We start from the raw sequence: 17,236 nt of genomic DNA, 5'->3' as shown, positions 1-17,236 counted from the left end.
AAAAGTCTGCAGTGTCATCGCTCACTGCCACAACGTCTAGTTTATGGTTGAATACCAGAAGAAAGGTCCGCGTCCGTGCAAAACAACCCGGTCGAGCCGAGTTCATCACGAAAGGAAGACAAACGGAGATCGTTTGCGATGCCAGTGAAGTAAGTAATAGATTGCCAGGAAGACAGGAATTTCATTTGGAGCCGAAGCAACCTCTATCGACTGCGGCGTCGAGTGCGTTCGGAGGCCCGGGGCGAGCTCGCGACTGTTGCACGTGATGGCGAGGTCACAGACCGTCCCGGGACCCTCGAGAAAGCGCAGGAGAGCTAAAACCAGCACGGCACTCTGAAGCCGATCCGACGTCTGCTGCGGGTCGCGCAGGCAAAGGAGAAGGCTTTAAGGTGGGGGAGCGGTTGGTTGTACGGCACCGATGATGCGGCGCTGTCCCGCCGACGGCGGAGCTGGTGCGCTGCGGTAAAGAAGATGGGTGGAGTACGTGGGGTGACCTCCGATGTCTCGAGCGCAACCTCAAACTATCAGCCGGAGGGGGCCTGAGACGCGGCGCAGCCGCCCGAAACTCTCCTTACGTTACAGCGTTTATTATCAAAACAGACCAACGCATCATCTGCAACCGTGTCTCCCTCAGGATTAATTAATATATCTCCCAATTAGGGCGACGATGACGTAATGGTTGACATGTCGGGCCGTTCACAAAATAAAAAAAAAAAGGGTAGAAGATGTTCAGAGCACTCCAAACATATAAATACTTGAGATATGCATGAAAACACATGTATTTTTTTTCCCCCAGAAGGCCTTCAATTCATTCACAAAAGAAACCAAACTTCAGAGTTTTTTTGTTTGTGTGACAATTTGTTTTTACTTTTTTTTGTGATGAACAAACTGTTGTGACGAACATTAATGTCGACAAGATGTACGAATATAGGGTGAATAAAATTCTCCCTTGCTCGTGATGTTCCTCATGAGCCATTTTAAGTCAACATAAGCACAAGAAGGTAATCATCGCATACAATATCAATACATCGGTAAATACAGAGAAAATTTAAAAAAAACAAACCAGTTTGATACTGAAGAAACGACTAGCATTGAAAAATATAAAAAGAATTCATGTAAATGTTATTCATGGTTGTACTGCAGGAGCAGCGTGTATCTACGGGTAACGTGCTTATGATGACTCACAATGCACTTCGTGTCAGAGAACATTTTCCTGTCCGTCCCGAATGAGCTCCAGTCCCATAGCTGCCATTAGATCGAGCCCAGATACGGCGTCACGGCTACTTTTAGATTAGTTTTAGTGCAAATGCAAATTTCTGTGACGTACACCAAGTTTGGATTTTAAGGCCATATTTCATGAACATATGAAACATTATTCATAAAGCAACTTACACTCAGCGACTCTTCTTAATTTGGACATGATAAAAAAAAAAAAATTCAAAAAAAAAAAAAATCTGGACTTTAGAGGCCCAAACTTGATGCACAATGACTGGTCTTCATCAAGAAATCAAGACGTGGTGTGCGTCTCGGTGGAAAGATTGTTCCCACCGTCTCCATTTCAAACAGACGTAAACAGAACGAAATCATAGCAGGAAAAGTCTGCAGTTGAAGTTAGACAACATCGCCTCATTAAATAACACCCATGTTTATATTATAAAAAGTCACCAAAAAAAACCCAAAAACCATGAAAGAAGTCATACACAAGTCACCGATAAATATGGTCTACCTACAGGAAGCACCCTTCTCCGTGGGACGTTATTAGAGACGCATGTAAATGGCTATTAAAAGCTTTTACTCGCCGCCAGTTTGAACAGGAACATCTGCCATCAACGAACGCTCGACTTTCAGACTGTCGACGGGCCCAGACTTTTCAAATCAAGTTTTAAAATGCAACGGGAACAAAAAAAAAACAACCAAGAGACACTTTAGGCACATGTTTGTCTATTTAACAATGCTGACTGGCAAGAGGCCCTGAACACATTCAACGTGACATGAGATTATTTTACACTATTGTCAATTGGATTATGTTGCTGTCGGCTAGACGTCTGTGAAAGGAACATTTCTGTGGAACGTAGCTGAGAAAACAGCCATGAATGACACAACTGTTGAAACAAGAGATGTCAACCCACTTCAGTCACACTCTTGTTGTCTGAATGATTAGCATATTTATTTGTTGTCGCCATTTTAGATAAAAAAAAGATTAAAAAAAAACAAAACCTTCTCATGATCTGCTAAAGTTTAAATATCCAGTTTTAGAGGTTTACACTCATCTTTGAGATATTGTGCCTGTTTTGTGCATTTAGTAAAAAAAAAAAAAATTAAAAAAAAGCTGCTGCTGCGTATTCATTCATCCCTCAGATTCACATTTTTTAGAGCTTTTGGGTCTTGATTGCCAGTGAATGAAAGATGTCTGTGCAGCGTAGAGGCCGTTTCGGAGGAGGAGAGAACTACTCCGGCTCCGTGGGGCAGAACAGTGAGCGATGCTTCTCGCCATATTTGGTCTCAAACGAGCCGACACCAGTTCACCGGGCAGCACTTCAAGTGCCTGGCTGTCCAAGTCCATCACTTTCGCTGCGTGTCCTTCACTGATGGCACGATCGTCCTTATCTGAGGCTGTTTGGACTACAGTTCTCTCACTGACCTGGTAAATATACATACATAAAACCAAATATTGTCTTTTTTTTTCCTTTTCTTTTTTTTTTTATAGCTTTCCATAGTGGGTATCCTCAATTTTTTTTTAATATGGAGCTCAAGTTTTGTTTTCTTTGCTTCTCTTTCAAAGAAGTTTTCTGTCTTAAAATATACCAACTCTAATGTCTCCTATCACACAGGTGCAGAACATACGTGCATGTTACGTGCACCTAGAGAGCAACAAAGAGTTCACGTGCAACTTTAAAAACTTTAAAAAAAACAAACGTGAGGCAGCTGAAAGACTGAACTCGTTTTTTTTTTTAAGTTGGCTTGGTGTGTCAGGGCCCTAAGGCAGCCCAAATGTAGGCCACAGCGCACTGTCTGTCTGAGAGTCGAGGGGGTGGGGGTGGGGGGGGATTGTGGAGCACATTACTTTCGGTCCATCTGTCTCTGAACCCCCCCCCCCCCCCCCCCGCCCCACACACACAACATTGGCCTTCCTTTGCATCTCAGCCTAAAGGATTACTGTCTAGCACTAGTCCAAGTCTCATCAGCTTTTAAGCTGGGCTGAACCGCTCTCTCCCCCTCTTTCTCCCTGTCCTCCTCCTGAAGACTGGCCTGCAGCTTCACACAGATGCCGGGGTCACCGCTGCGTACGGCCTGAAAGAAGAGGTCCGCGTGTCCTTTCAGCCGGTCCAGGTCGCTCTGGGTGCGTCGGTTCTGCCTGAGGAGCTCCTTGGTGCGCAGCGTGATGTTGAGCAGGCCCGAATTGCTCAGGATGTTGTAAGTGTTGCAGAAGCGCTTCCTCTTTGAGTCGGCATCAGTGTCGCCGTTGTTGCATTCTCCGAGTGAGGCGCTCTCTTCGCCGACTGCCCGGGCAACAGGGAGCGTCTGGCTATTGGCGGCCGACGAAGGCCTCTCGCCTGCAGGACTGCCGCTGGTTTCTGTTGCGGGGAGAGAGAGTCGGCTCTGGAGCACCGGAGGCGCCGAGGGAAGACTTGGAGTGGTTGAGGCAGAGTTCGTAGCACTACCACACTGACTTCTCTTTGACTTCTCTCTCTGACGGTGTTCCCGATGGTTGGAGGTCAGAGTGCTACATCTCTCTGACCCCGAAGAAGAAGAAGAAGAAGAGTAAGAAGAAGACGAGGAGGATGACGAGGAAGCAGTTCCTCTGCCTGAGGAACTCGAGCTGTCTCCAGGATGTGGGGCGATCTTGGGGTAGGATTTCAGGATTGGAAGATACTTCTTGGGGCATCGGTGTCTAGACGTGGCCTCTTTGGAGGCAGAGGGAGCTTGACGAGAGACCACAGGCTGGAGAAAGACCACCTGAGGCTGCTGGACCACCTCCACTGTAGGACTGTAGCCCCACGGCTTCAGAGGAGGAGGATTATCTCCGGGCTGCAAACGCAATGAAAGACACAAATGAGAGCTTTGAACGTCGGGTCAGCATCATCACTCGTACCGTTTTGCCATGACAACATAGCAAACTAATCAATCGTTCCATGATAACTAACTCCTCTTTTGGAGATTGGCATATGATGTGGTTCATATGACCACGAGTTCAACCCACATTGGACCGATTAATGAGACAGCAGACATAGGTCAACCTCGGGTTGTCACCGTTAACAGAGACGCACGTGGTTACACTGGATTATATTGTACAACCAACAAATGAAGTTTCCTTTTCTCCTTCTTTCTCAGTAGCTCTCCAGCTCACACATATGTACGCTCCACTTCTTTCTGTCTTTGTGTCTCTGGAGTCATGAAATGACTTTGGGATACCATTGTCGCGAAATTAATTTCCCATCTCTAATAAGAGACGCCTGGTCACTGAAACGGTGTCTGAGTCACGTTCAACACATCTGGAGGAGCGTTGAATAATGTTCACTAACAGTCAGTCAATTCATGCAGAAAGACGTCAGACACGGGTTTGACCCAATCAGTGTGCCAGGATGGATTATTTTTGACCCATATAAAGCTCCAGACGCGCCAACAAACACGGTAACAAATCTAATGCCACAGATGTCGAAAGCTTTCAATTACATTTTGGAAGCAGAACTGTAAACAGTGTTTTTGGGGATTTACCATATTAACGGTGCAGTGTGTAACACGTCGAGGCATCGAGTGGTGACGCAGCAGATTGCACCGAACTGAATAACCTCGGCCTTCCTCCAAATTCAAGAATGTAATCGAGAAATAAGCAAAAATAAAAAATCTACGGAGGCTGTGAAACGCTAAAAAAAATGGTCCTCGTTTGGTTTGTCCGTTCCGGGCTTCTGTAAACGTGGCAGGCTACATGAAAGAAAAAGCTGCTCCCTCTCTAGATATTAAGTGCTTAATGTGCAATAACACAACAATTATTAGTTTTCAGTGATTATACACGAATGGAAATAAAAAAAGATTTAACGTACACTCGATTGATACAAATCAGTTCGGTCAATTAAGAGTCAGACAAAACTTATCTGTTCAAACTATTCGTGGCCAAACTCTTTGTAACAAAAACCCATCGCACAGTCATGAATTGTCTAATCCACCCCCCCCCCATTTTATTTATGCAGTTTAATACAATTTTAATTCAATTTGAGTTTCTATATTAATTAATACACCTCTGCTCACATTGAAACTAAAAACTGAAAGCATGTGGTCTTAGTCTTATGTGAATAGTCCGTCTTTTTTTGGAGACACATGCCAGTCTGCTGCAACACATTCAAGTTAAACACAAGCGCGGTGCAACTGGCCCACAACTGGCCCACAACTGTCCCGGTGTGACCTGGTTCGGCACAGCTGTGCGTTAAAACAGCCGAGAGGGAGCAGAAAAGCAATTCATCTATACGCATTATTTTGTTCGTTGGAAGTTTTACGTTTTCGGGTTTTCTTGCGTGTACCTGCTTGAGCAGGACGTTGTTCATGAAGATCATGGGAGAGAGGTTGGAGTAAGAGCCTCCCACCATAGCCAGCGGAGAGGACCGGGACCCCGAGCCAGAAGTCTGTGGCCCCTGCTGTGCCGGGTGCGGTGAATCCTCAGAGTCCGTGTTGTCCATTGTGCTCATGTGCTCTGAGCTTACATCTGAAGGCCGAACAGAAGAGTTAACCGGAGCTCTATGAAGCGATACCTTATAATCTGAGCAAAAATAAACGTGCAAGCGGGATTGCGGTCGAACCTGAGAATCCGGAGTCCCTCTCCGAGTCGGCTCGCGAGCCTCCAGACTTCAGGACGCGTGCTCGGTTTGCTGCCCTCCAGTGATTCTCTGCCTTCCTCTTGGTGCCCATCTTCTTTCCGGCTGTACCGACGACATCCATGGCTCCACAAGTTCTCAAAGCCAGATCAGCATATCAAGAGCTAAAGCTGGGAAACAAAATCAATGAGAAGCTGACAACTCTTTTCATATCAAAGACAGACACGTAAATAGGACTCAACAAGGTGCGATTTGGCACGTTGAAGCTGCAGCTGGACGGCACCGTGTATTACAGCTGTTTTAATCCTGTAATCAGCACACAGGTCTGGCTTATTTACAACATGTCTGGCCTTATTAAACAATGCCAGGTTAATGTATTAAACTGAATTACGACATGTTTGGCCTCGTTTTCCTATCAAACATAATGCCCATTAATCTACCCTGTGGTAAACATCAGGGGGAAAAAAAAAAAAAAAAAAAAAAAAAAAAAAAAGTAGCGACATCCAAACATACAGTTGGCTAAATACGTAAAGCTAACATTACAAAATGTTGGTAGTAACCAGTAAAGACTAACTTCGCTACCGCAAACGTGACTTTGCGTGACATTAAATGTTGTTATTCGGCGGAAGTTATATCGTTGTAACATCTGATTGAACGGCCTGACGAACATTTCAAAAAAACAAAAACAAAAACAACAGACGAGCGCGTTATTATAGCTGACGTTAACTGACACGTAGTACACCGTGCGTACAACAACAACAACAACAACAAAAACACCACAACACGGCTGCCAGACACAAAACAACACGCTTACTTTTGTCCTTTTGTCGACGTCGTCTTTAAAAACCGAAGGCTTGCGGACGAGGTTGCGTCCGGGTCGCGAGTACGGCTGCTCCTCGGCGGGCTCCTTTCTTCGGTGTGGCCGCTGCCGCGCAGCTCCGCTGACTGGAACTCCGTGTTCCACGGTACCGCGCACGAGACGGCCCGCCCCTCCCCCTGTCCACTCGGTCACGTGCGGAGCACGGTGGCGGCAGCCATTAAGCAGTTGCAAGTTTTAAATTGTCCTCCGTGAGCTTCAAAGTGGAAAACTTAGGGGGTTTTTTTTGTTTTTTTTCCGACGGTTCCGCGGGCTTTCGATCCCCGAAATCTGTTGACTATTGTTCCCCAAAAAGCAAAAAAAAAAAAAAAAAAAGTGCAACGGACGCTGATATACGTTACAGCCGCTCCGTCGTATTTGGTATTTCTGGGCGCGGCCTCGTCTGGAGTACGAGGTACGTCACAGTCGCTCGGCTACAACGGCCCGCCCATTCCCCCGCTCTCCTGGCTTCTGATTGGCCAGCGCGGCCAGCAGCTGAAAAACGTGACCGCTGCCAAATGTGTGGCGAGTTGAGGACATCGTGTTCGCCGAGCAGTCGAGAGGTGTGATGTACAGTGCACGCGTCTCGATGTACCGTCGGGGGAATCCGGTGACGTGAGAGTTTCCGGTTTATTACATAATAGCATGGTTGGCCTGAGCAGAACAAGTCTTCTCTGCAGCGTGCAGTTTGAAATAGTAAACACACGCGTGCGCTGCCCCTCAGAACAAAACGTCCTCACGTGCAGGCGCGCTGCCTTTAATTTAACATGTACCCATGCAGCTCGTGCTGAGGATGAGCTGGCAGGTTTGTGGTGAAAGTGTGAGTTCGGGCCCAGGTATTAACCACAAAAACAACAAAGACTCCTAAGAGGAGCATAATAGGCCTCCTGCAAAAAAATAATAAATCCTATTTCTCAAACTGAGAAGCATCTGGTGGCACCCATTTAAAGTCTGAAACAAAACTTAAGCAGGGTTATGACTATGATTAAGTCATAGCTTTTCATCACTTCATAAAGTTGCCTGCATGGTATGATTAATCATCCCGTTTTGTGAAGTGCTTTGGGAAAGCATTGCTGTCAAATCTAACCACTATCATCTCACATGTCTCTGAAAGGCTGTGAATGCAATACATATTACTGGAAAACAGTCACTCCTTGTGCTTTGTTGACTAGTGTGTTCGCAACACATCCTAGCCAGATAAAGAGCTCACAGTGTCCTCACATGTTACAGACCCTAGTGGCCTACGAATGCAAATATAGATAACACAGAGGTTCCTTGTACTTGGAGTGCATTTTATTCCATGAACTAATCTCTCATCATGACCAGGCAAAGCGGATTCAATGTTCATCAGAAGACACTGCTACAAAAATACCAACATACATGTATAAAGTCACATTGCTGATGTCTTTAGTTCATGGTCTGTGCTGTCGAACCATGGTCCCATAACAATAAATGGCACAATAAACATCATGAAGAAGATCTGGCAGGTAATCAGTGAACACTTGGATGGAGATTTTAATCCTTTCTCCTGGAGACCTAAAAGCTCAATAAATTCCACCCATGATCTGTATGCCTATTCTGTATCTGTTCTGTAAGTCTCTTTTCAAAAGTGGTCCAAGAAATATCAGACAGGGGTGTGTCTAAAAGGACTGGCACTACACCCCACCAAAAATATTGCTGCCTTGAAATGGGGTTCATGAAAAGAGTCTATGAATGAATGAATGGAGAGTTAATGACCCTCAAAATGTTCTGAAAGCTCTGAGTTCAGGAGTTGTGTCGTGTTGACTGACATTTTCAGAAACGGCAAAGAGGTTCAAATATTGTAATTTTAGTTGTATGGAATTTTTCTTCACTTCAATTTAATAATATGGCTGAGTAAAATGTTGATGTTTCCAATGCCCTCATCTTTTCCCTCCGTCATGTCTTTGCATTTCAAATGTAATGTTACGCGCCTGCTAGTTTGCTAAGCTTCTGTTTGATATCAAGAGAACAACGAGGAGACTTATGGCATCCATGTTGTTGTTGTTGCCTTGCAGTGGAGCTCTCACGACTCAAAAACGTGAAAGCCAAGCATGCTGTGCGTACAGTGTCATAACTATAAGCTCACTAGCTCCATTTGAGGGAGGCAAATGATTGCTTCCCTCCTTGATTGCTCTCTGCATTGCCCGCCCAAAGCCACTGGTCTAGATACTCTCAGTCGCCCAAGGCCAACACCACTGGATAAGAGCACTGTGAATATGAGTTGTGATGCAGAATCACAGTATGCCGTTTGTCAAACGTCTCTGCTGCAAATAGGTGAACTCCAGATAACGGAGAAAGTAGTGAGTGATGGCCTACTGTCGGCAGAAGGCTACTGAAGGCTCGATTGTCCGAGTAAAGATAACATTTGCAGGTGTAACACCTTCAAACGGCCTGAAGAGTCTCATCATACTATTATGTAGTTAGTTAGCTTCGGCAGACTGTTCATGTAATGATCAATGTTTTCTTAGCCAAATTCAACAATGTATTTCCTTCAGATCATTTTCTGATTTCCCATGGACCTCTGCCCCTCCTGACAGTTTCTTTGACTCCCCCTGTGCCACCTTATTTTGAAAAAAATAAATCCTGGGATCTCTCCTGCAGTCTGCAGACATACTGTATATGGTTATAATTGATCAAAAATACAAAAATATCATGGACAAGATAGAAAGTCTGGGGTTTGACGGATGCAGGCTGAGGATGATCAGTTCATATGTGCTGTTGTTCACCCCTCAAGAGTCAAGTTTAAGTAAATCAGTGAAGATGTATCTTGTTTTGAGGGAACTGGCACCTGTGAAGACAAAAATATACAATTGAAGGACTTCAAATTAGGTGTCTATAAAATACAGATGTATCCATCTTTTTAACAGTCATTGCTTTATTTCATCGAATGTCATTTCAACATCACTCACCCAGAGTATTTGGTGGTAAATCAAACATTTTCATGAGCCACAAGTCCATTCAACTTGTTTATTGCTGTCCGTTTTTAATAAAAATGTGACCATTGAACGATAAACAAAATCACACTGAATACTATATAAACCTGATTCAGACACCGCTGTTGGAAGAATTAGTTTCTGAATGTCATGATTTGTTCTCTGTGTGAGCAATTATGTTCAAATGCATTATTAAATCTGACCGAATATTTCAGTCAATTAATGAGAAGCATCTGCTTTATGGCATTTAGTTAACATCTCCAAGGAGAAATCCCTCCAAAAACTAGAAGTTATCAGTTTGCATCTACAACCTTCCTTTTTCAGGATATACTTGTAGCTTCGTCATGAAATCTTGACACAGCATTTCTACATCCAGGACCTCTTCTATATTTCTGTTGGGCTGTTTCTGGGGTGAATTTTAAATACACACAAGTGAGTTTTATCAGTGTTTTCACAAAGATTAGCTTCCTAGAGCGAGTTCCAAATTGCAAAGGAACTCTGCAGGTTATGAGACCCAGGAATGTGTTAAATGCAAGTCAGCACTGATCCTGACCCATATGATCAGTCTGACACTGACATGGATGGATTACAAACAGGTCAACAGGACACCGGTCAGGGGTCCCTCAGATGGAGCCATAACAGAGTGGAACGGTAAACTATCCCCCTCCACAAACAAAGTGGAAGTCCGCTCACTCACTTCAAGGTTGTCACTAGAACGGACCATCAAAGAGAGTGTTTATCCCACTCACTATTTACATGCAGTCTGGTGGAAGAAATTTAAACTCGGCTGAAACTGCGTGGTCCCTTGACCACTAACTATAGGATTATGAGATGGTGGTTCTGTGGCCCTATAAATTATGATTTACAAAGTCCAGGTGCAGCATTAACATTATAGGACCTGAAAACAGACAGAACAACAAGACCACACACATTCCTAAAATACTTTTGTGGGAAAGCCTGCAGGCCACAACCAAACACTACCATCCCCCACAGTGACTCCAAGTCCAAAGTTGAACTTTTAGTTGGCTGATTCAGAGGATGGATTGCTTTCTGTCTGTTAAGGCTGAGGGATAACATGTCCACATGTCCTCCTTAACAGAGAAGATGGTGAAACCCTGCAGCCACCGCTTCAAAACAGCTGACCCAGTTATCACCAGATAGTGCAAACTTCAAATCACCAACTGTTCCTTGATCCGCATGCAGGAGATGTTCTTCAATGACTGAGCCAGAAGTGACACTTTAAATACTGATAACGAGGACCACTGAATGATTATTGAATGCCTACAGGACAGGCTTACATTCATGCAAGACTCAATAATCTGTGCAATTGTTACAGGATCCTTCCATAATGTGATTACAAGGACTAGGGGGGGGAAAAAACAACAAGAGCAGCAGCAGCTAAAATGAGGTTTTAGCAGTCTGACTCAGACAAATAAATCTGATATTTTCTTAAATTAGAGTCTTTTTAGTGTGATATTCCCCATTTGTCTTCCCACAGTGTTTCCCTGCTGAGTTGAAGTGGAGAGACAGTCACAAAATGAATTTTGTCTTTGTTCTAATGAGGCTGCAAGTTTGGAAGACAACCAAGTGATTTGCTTAACTGTGGCTTCTCAGCCTATATTAGTATCAGCTAAATGTTACAATTCAATTTCGAACTAAATAGAGGATTTTGGATTCTGTGCCCCGTGGTGCCTTCATTGTTTTCAGAAGACGTCCTCTCAGTAGCTCTGTGGAAGGGAGCCATGTCTGCAGTCACCAAAAACTCCTTTCAAGCACAAGTTGACATGACAATAAGCTAGACTTCTAAAAAAAAAAAAGTGAGCCTGTTCAGTGATTTACTATTGCATGCTGCAGAGGCAGAGGTCGACTTGATAGCGTTTTTCATGGTGTTTACCTGCATAGGGTTCCTGTTATAAATATGTAGTCTGAAGCTCATGCTTGGATACGAGATCAATAAACTGATCTTCATATGTAAAATGGATGGAGTGCCCCTTTAGAAGAACCACTTTGTAACATTACAACTCAGTTCTCAGTACGTATTATTTATTGTAGACGTTTCATTCTTTAAAAAAAAAATGTCTTCATTGTACACTGATTCACAACTGGTCACACAACAATTTCCTGTTAAATAAAAGGGGGAAAGGCCGAGAGAGGCACTGAGAGATCTACTGTGACACAAGCTGCCCTTTTGAGTTTGACAGACAAACACCATATTAAATTCATTGCACATAAAACTCTTTGTTCCGTCTCTAAAATAATGAGTCTGATGTTGCCCCCAGACTGAATTGTTTGAGTTTAAAAGTGCATTGGGTTGCACACAAAAATTGCATTTGGACACTTTTTGGATTCATTTCATGGTCAGATTCAATTTCAAAGCATAAAGAGTTGAACTGTGCTGTTGCATTTCTAAGTTTTACCTTTATCTTTAAATGTCAGTAGCAACTGTGATTGTGTGTCAGATGCACACAGAATAGCAACAAAACTGGACATGACTGTTTATTGCTCCCAAATGAGCCTCATCAGCAATCTTCACATTTCTTCCTCCAGTAATTTTTTTTTTTTCCCTGATATATGAATTTGGGTATTTTCAGACTAAACCTTCAGACTGGCAGTGCTTGATTGAAACCATCAGTAGCCTTGGATTACTGTACTACAAAAGCTCTGTGACCTTACACACAAGCACAAGCTCATCAGAAGTGATTTTTGGATTTTAGGTCTGTCAACAAGAAGAGCAACACAGCAGATAATGTATTGTGATATTGTTTAAGCTCTTTTGTCCTTGGTGAGTGGAGGAAACATTGATAGATGTAGTTGTAAATAACCAAACATTATGAAACGCTCTGTGTGTGTGTGTGTGTGTGTGTGTGTGTGTGTGTGTGTGTGTGTGTGTGTGTGTGTGTGTGTGTGCGCCACAGGGGAGCAATCAATCTCTTACTTTGCACAGCCGGTCGCTGTCTTCTTGTGTTTCCTCCTCCGCGGTCTGTTCGTGATAGACTCACTGCTGCTGTGCAGAAAGAGCAAAGAAAAACGTCAAGATATTGATGAGTTCAAGTCTGATCGATAAAATTTTCATTTACCAACCTTTTATTATTTTCAAGTTTCTGACGGACCCTGAAAACAAGAAAAAAAGAAAAGAAAAGAAAAAGGAACAGCTGCAGTTACCCGTTAGAACAAGATCTGTTTGCATCTGGTATTTATTTTATTCAAAAGACTTTGTAATTCACCTGCATTCACATGTCTGATGCTCTAAAAATGTGAGTTCCACAATGTTCATCAGATTCCTGGGAAGAATCCTCATCACCTGCGAAACGAGGGAATATAAAATATTCAGTGTAAAGTGGAAGTGCATTTTTAACACCTTCTTTACTGGTAAATCATTTGTGACTGGAGTTCTTGCCACACCTGCAGAGTGATGTTGCGTTCAAGGGTGGGATGGCACTCCAGGTTCTCGTCGACACAGCAACCGGAGCATCGCCAAAGTGGGACACAAGCAGGTCTGTAAATGTACTCCACCTGTTCAGGGAACTCACGCTCCACATCCACCAGCTGCTCCATGGGTCGACACATGCTCTTTGTCAGCACCTCCTGCAACTCCGTCACTACAAGACAGGTTGTATCTTTAGTCTGGAAATAATTTGCAACAGGTGGAAAATCCTGTTAAGCGTGATCCAGAGCACCATCCTTACCTCTGGGGTTACCCTCTACTGGAAGGTGTGACATCTGCAAAATACATTTAAAAATAAATAAAAACAGACATCTACAGGGATCAAACCTACAATTTAGTCTCATAAAAGTAATACCATCAATGCCAAACATGACACAGCCTGCACACAACCAGGAACATTCTCAGGTGAGAAATCAGCATGGTGCAGCGAGTTCAATGTGCAGTTGCATAGCGCCCTCTGGTGGCGGAGAAAAACTAGTACGCACACGTTGATCCAGTAAAAACAAGGATGCAGCATGGTGTCGGGAGCGCACCGCTGTGCTGCAGGGGTAAAAACTGTAAATTGAGCCAGTTGACAACAACAGTGCTTTTGATTTCTCAATTGGTCCGAATACAAGGGGGTTTATTATCACAAGAAGCAGAAACCTTCAAAGTATGCAAAAAATAACAGCGAAGAATAGCCGCTGCCTTTACTCCTGGGAGCTTTAAACACCACAAACGCAGTTTAAACAAAGGCAGTACTGAAAAGTATCATGACACAGCATTGTGAAGTTCTCACAACCCAAACTCCAAATCCACATTAACGTTTCCAATTTTTGAACAACAAAATCAAGAAGAAACACGAGTGCAAAGTTGATCTTGGCTCTTAGACTCTTCACCTCTCTGCTTCTTCCTTCTACCCCATGAACATTGATGGGAACATGGTCTACTAGCTAAATGTCACACGCAGGGCCGGCTTTACAGCTCGGATAACAGTAGGTTTTATAGAGGGCCTTTTATGTTAGCTGAAAGTGAGCTTGTTCTTCTGCCAAATGCCATAGCGTTGTTAAAAGTACTGCAGCATCCACCAGTGGGTCCAGCTGCAAGCAACAGCTGTATTCAGCCTGAAATGTGCAGACATGCATGAACATAATGAACTCTTTAACACACCGCATTTAAAATCTAATGGCGTGCTTTAAAGGGAAAAAAAAAAAAATACTGAAACGAGTTTTCCATGCCTATTTCCTCCTAACGTGTCATTTTCTTTTCTTTTCTTTTTTTTATCTCTAATTGTGTCACTTAGAGGCTCCAAAGCAAACGCACGATGGATATTATAGTGAGAAAACAGGAAGTGAGATGTTGTTCACATGCAGCATTTCTTATTCTCTTTCTTTGTAACGCTTTCCCCCAGACTTCCCGCTATCGGTCTTACTGTGATTTCTAAATACCACGTGGATTTTGGTTAAGTGCTTAAGAAACAAAGTGTTTTTTTTGTTTGTTTTTTTTTGTCTAGACCGCTCCAACTCATCTCAAATCTGGCCCGATTTAGAAACATTTCTGCTAAACAGATATATCTGTCCTGGTCACTGTCCTGAAATGTGCCGTTTTCAAAGAAAATGGATGTCATTAACACAAAAATCAATGCTGTCATCTGAGCTTTTAAAATGATATCTTGTGGCATACATAGCCTTTGCGCAGCGATAGCACAGAGAGGACAGACGCATACAAAAAAAAAAGTCTCCATGTAAACTGTGGCCCATCGTCCACCTCAGTCACTGGAGCACACAGCAATGTGGACTCTGGAAAGTTGGAACCATCTCATCATCTGCCTCTAATCATGTGGCTTCAGATTTGTTAACGAGTTATTCTTTGTGCCACTCTGCAGTCTACAAGTAGGAAGATTTCCTCTCATGATCTGCTGCTGCCACTTCAAAACATCTGTGAAACGCAACAGAAGTGATGTGGAAGGATGAAATGTATTTTAAATCAACTTTTATTTTTGGCAATTTTGGATAGATTGTATAGCCTGCTACAATATACTCAGTCATACAAGCTGCACATAAACTGACTGCATATTCCCCTTGCACAGAGTTCCCTGCTCGGTGATCCTGACTGTGCCATAGGGTCAGATGCTGTTTCAGTAAGAGTAAGCATCTGCATGTGCAAAGCCAGAGAGAGATACTTCACAGACATGGTGAACCTGAGCTCCGGAGCCTGGCTTCATTTTTCCACACTTGCTCTCAGATACAGTTTCTTTCTGTTTTGATGTGTGAGGCAAATGCATGTGGCTGGTTGCTCGAGTCAAATTATCTGCAAACATGACTGGATACTCTAAATGCAGATGGTATATTCATATGGGGCGCAGCTGTTTCACGGTATGGTGCTATAGGAGTCTCATATGGAGAAAAGAAAAGAGACATTTCCCACAGAAAGGAAAACCGTTGTTCTGCTGATGGTAAACATCACTGCAAATATGAAATAACACAAGACGGGCTAAATTAAGTTTAAAAGTTATTTTGGAGTTTAATAAATTACACAGCCTATATCAATAAAGTGTAAAAGAAATATCCTACCTTCAACAGAAAAGAAAAAAAAAAAAAAAAAAAAAAAAAAAAGGGGGAAAAACCCCCAGAAAACTACAGTGTGTTGCAGCGTGACACGTGTCTTGTTGTCGTTACCTGCGCAGGTATCAGCTGCAACAGAAGAACCAGGAGACTCGACACTCCGCTGAAAGTTCGCATGCTGCCGAGGATGAGTTTCCTCCGGTCGGTCCGAGAGAAATGAAAATGTTAAAGAGAGGCTGGAGGGGCGGCTGGAGCTCGGAGCTTCTTCTTACTTTTTTTTTTTTATGTGCGCGTGGTCCCATCGCGCGCGAGCCGAGCTGAGATGAAAAGCGCGCGCCAATATAGATGAAGGCAGCAGCTGATGAACAATTGGAAACCGGTGCGGCTCGACTTCAGGGGAACTGAGAACGCAAGTTATTACAATGCGTCTGTTTCACACACAGTCGTGTTTTCCGTCGCCGCTGAGGACATTACGAGACTGGCGCTAATTTGATGCACATGCACACATTGGACACATCGTAAATGCATACGACATAACCTCACAATAATGTGGGCTATAGATGAATAATCCGAATAAGGAGCTTGATCAGTTTACACACAAACGTATTGACTTGTATTAGGGAAAACAGTCATAAGTCAGTGAATTTCACTACACTGGTTAAGTAGCTGCATGGGACTGTACGTGTTCAGTTTCATGTCCTGCTGACCCAACGAACCACCCAAGGTCCCTGTATATAGAGCATGTGTTAAAGGCCTACCAGAACTTTTATGTTTTTGTCCATTGTTTTGTGACAAACTATGCTGCTGTGTTTTATGTATTTTTAAATTGTTTCACCGCTGGTATCTGATATAAACATCGAATTGGCAGATAGTTTAAACATGTTTGAGATGCACATTATGTCAGTAATCATCAAGACTGATGTATTTGTTTGTTAAATGTACATTATTTTCTCTTCTTGACAGTTAACATCGAGTCTACACTGACTTTATGTATAAATCACGAGGTAGCGCAGTGGAGTCTTTTCAAATCAACCCGCGCTTGAACTGCCTGCACAAGCAAGTTTAGGAGTTTTACAAAAGAGTTTGACACACCGGAGACATTAATGTGTTCGTAGAGGATTAGAAAACAGAGGAAAAACTACCACATACTTGATGTCTGGTGTGATGGATCTGGGAATGAATGGATGTCAACAGATTCCTGGAAGAGTAGAAAAGCAGAAAGTGTCCAGCGTGCATTTGCAAATGGTTTGCAGAAACTTTACGTGACTTCGCAGTTAAAGAGCTGAAACAAACAGATGTAGTTCTTTGTTCTGGCCTGGCGATAATACTGAAACACTGAGTGGCAGTGTGAGGCCACAGCACAAGGAGCTCCCTGTGTCCCTGCTCCGAACTGCCAACATACAACTGATCTGGCGCCACTTCTGGATCTGGTTGTTAGTTTAAGCTGCTTGGCCCTTCGGCATTGTTTATGCACTCGGGGCCCTCAAAGTGTTGCCTGTTTAGTTTTGGCACAAACGCGGCAGACCTCAGGTTATCAACACCGATGCTACGAGATTGAGCAGAATGTCTCAAGAGTTACGTCCCCGGTCAGTCGTGTGTTAACATATCTGTTATCATCAGTATATGTACAG

General features: G+C 43.4%; 2 protein-coding genes across 3 annotated transcripts; both read right to left on the bottom strand.

The window, feature by feature from the left end:
- Positions 1-837: 837 nt before the first annotated feature.
- On the bottom strand, positions 838-6,993 carry cipcb (CLOCK-interacting pacemaker b). Its single transcript, XM_069158537.1, has 4 exons — positions 6,622-6,993; positions 5,793-5,977; positions 5,517-5,698; positions 838-4,029 (listed from the first exon to the last, which is right to left on the bottom strand). The coding sequence occupies exons 2-4, from the start codon at positions 5,929-5,931 to the stop codon at positions 3,154-3,156; spliced, it is 1,197 nt and encodes a 398-aa protein (XP_069014638.1). The 5' UTR covers positions 5,932-5,977; positions 6,622-6,993; the 3' UTR covers positions 838-3,153.
- Positions 6,994-7,934: 941 nt separating this feature from the next.
- LOC138203565 (snake venom vascular endothelial growth factor toxin HF-like) lies at positions 7,935-15,807 on the bottom strand. Of its 2 annotated transcripts, none has more exons than XM_069158535.1 (7): positions 15,720-15,807; positions 13,304-13,337; positions 13,020-13,216; positions 12,842-12,918; positions 12,699-12,728; positions 12,553-12,621; positions 7,935-9,472 (listed from the first exon to the last, which is right to left on the bottom strand). In XM_069158535.1, exons 1-7 carry the CDS (start codon positions 15,780-15,782, stop codon positions 9,436-9,438), a joined length of 507 nt encoding a protein of 168 aa, XP_069014636.1. In that variant the 5' UTR covers positions 15,783-15,807; the 3' UTR covers positions 7,935-9,435. The 2 variants fall into 2 exon arrangements, with proteins under 2 accessions (XP_069014636.1, XP_069014637.1); XM_069158536.1 differs by having other exon boundaries at positions 12,553-12,618.
- Between the last annotated feature and the right edge of the window lie 1,429 nt (positions 15,808-17,236).

The sequence above is a fragment of the Embiotoca jacksoni genome, unplaced genomic scaffold, assembly GCF_022577435.1.
Source record: "Embiotoca jacksoni isolate LCO1_2020_lvr unplaced genomic scaffold, fEmbJac1.0.p SCAF_23, whole genome shotgun sequence".
Classification (NCBI taxonomy): domain Eukaryota; kingdom Metazoa; phylum Chordata; class Actinopteri; family Embiotocidae; genus Embiotoca; species Embiotoca jacksoni.
The sequence above is the reverse complement of the archived record's forward strand: the minus strand, read 5'-3'. Positions and strand labels throughout refer to the sequence as shown.

What these genes read in the sequence shown, in the direction of transcription:
- cipcb (XM_069158537.1), bottom strand. Translation starts at nt 5,931, where the DNA reads ATGGATGTCGTCGGTACAGCCGGAAAGAAGATGGGCACCAAGAGGAAG. An exon ending in GAGGGACTCCGGATTCTCAG is followed by an intron (nt 5,699 to 5,792) that starts GTTCGACCGCAA and finishes TTCGGCCTTCAG; the next exon opens with ATGTAAGCTCAGAGCACATG. An exon ending in ACAACGTCCTGCTCAAGCAG is followed by an intron (nt 4,030 to 5,516) that starts GTACACGCAAGA and finishes TTGCGTTTGCAG; the next exon opens with CCCGGAGATAATCCTCCTCC.
- LOC138203565 (XM_069158535.1), bottom strand. Translation starts at nt 15,782, where the DNA reads ATGCGAACTTTCAGCGGAGTGTCGAGTCTCCTGGTTCTTCTGTTGCAG. An exon ending in AGTAGAGGGTAACCCCAGAG is followed by an intron (nt 13,217 to 13,303) that starts GTAAGGATGGTG and finishes CCTGTCTTGTAG; the next exon opens with TGACGGAGTTGCAGGAGGTG. An exon ending in CATCAGACATGTGAATGCAG is followed by an intron (nt 12,729 to 12,841) that starts GTGAATTACAAA and finishes TCTTGTTTTCAG; the next exon opens with GGTCCGTCAGAAACTTGAAA.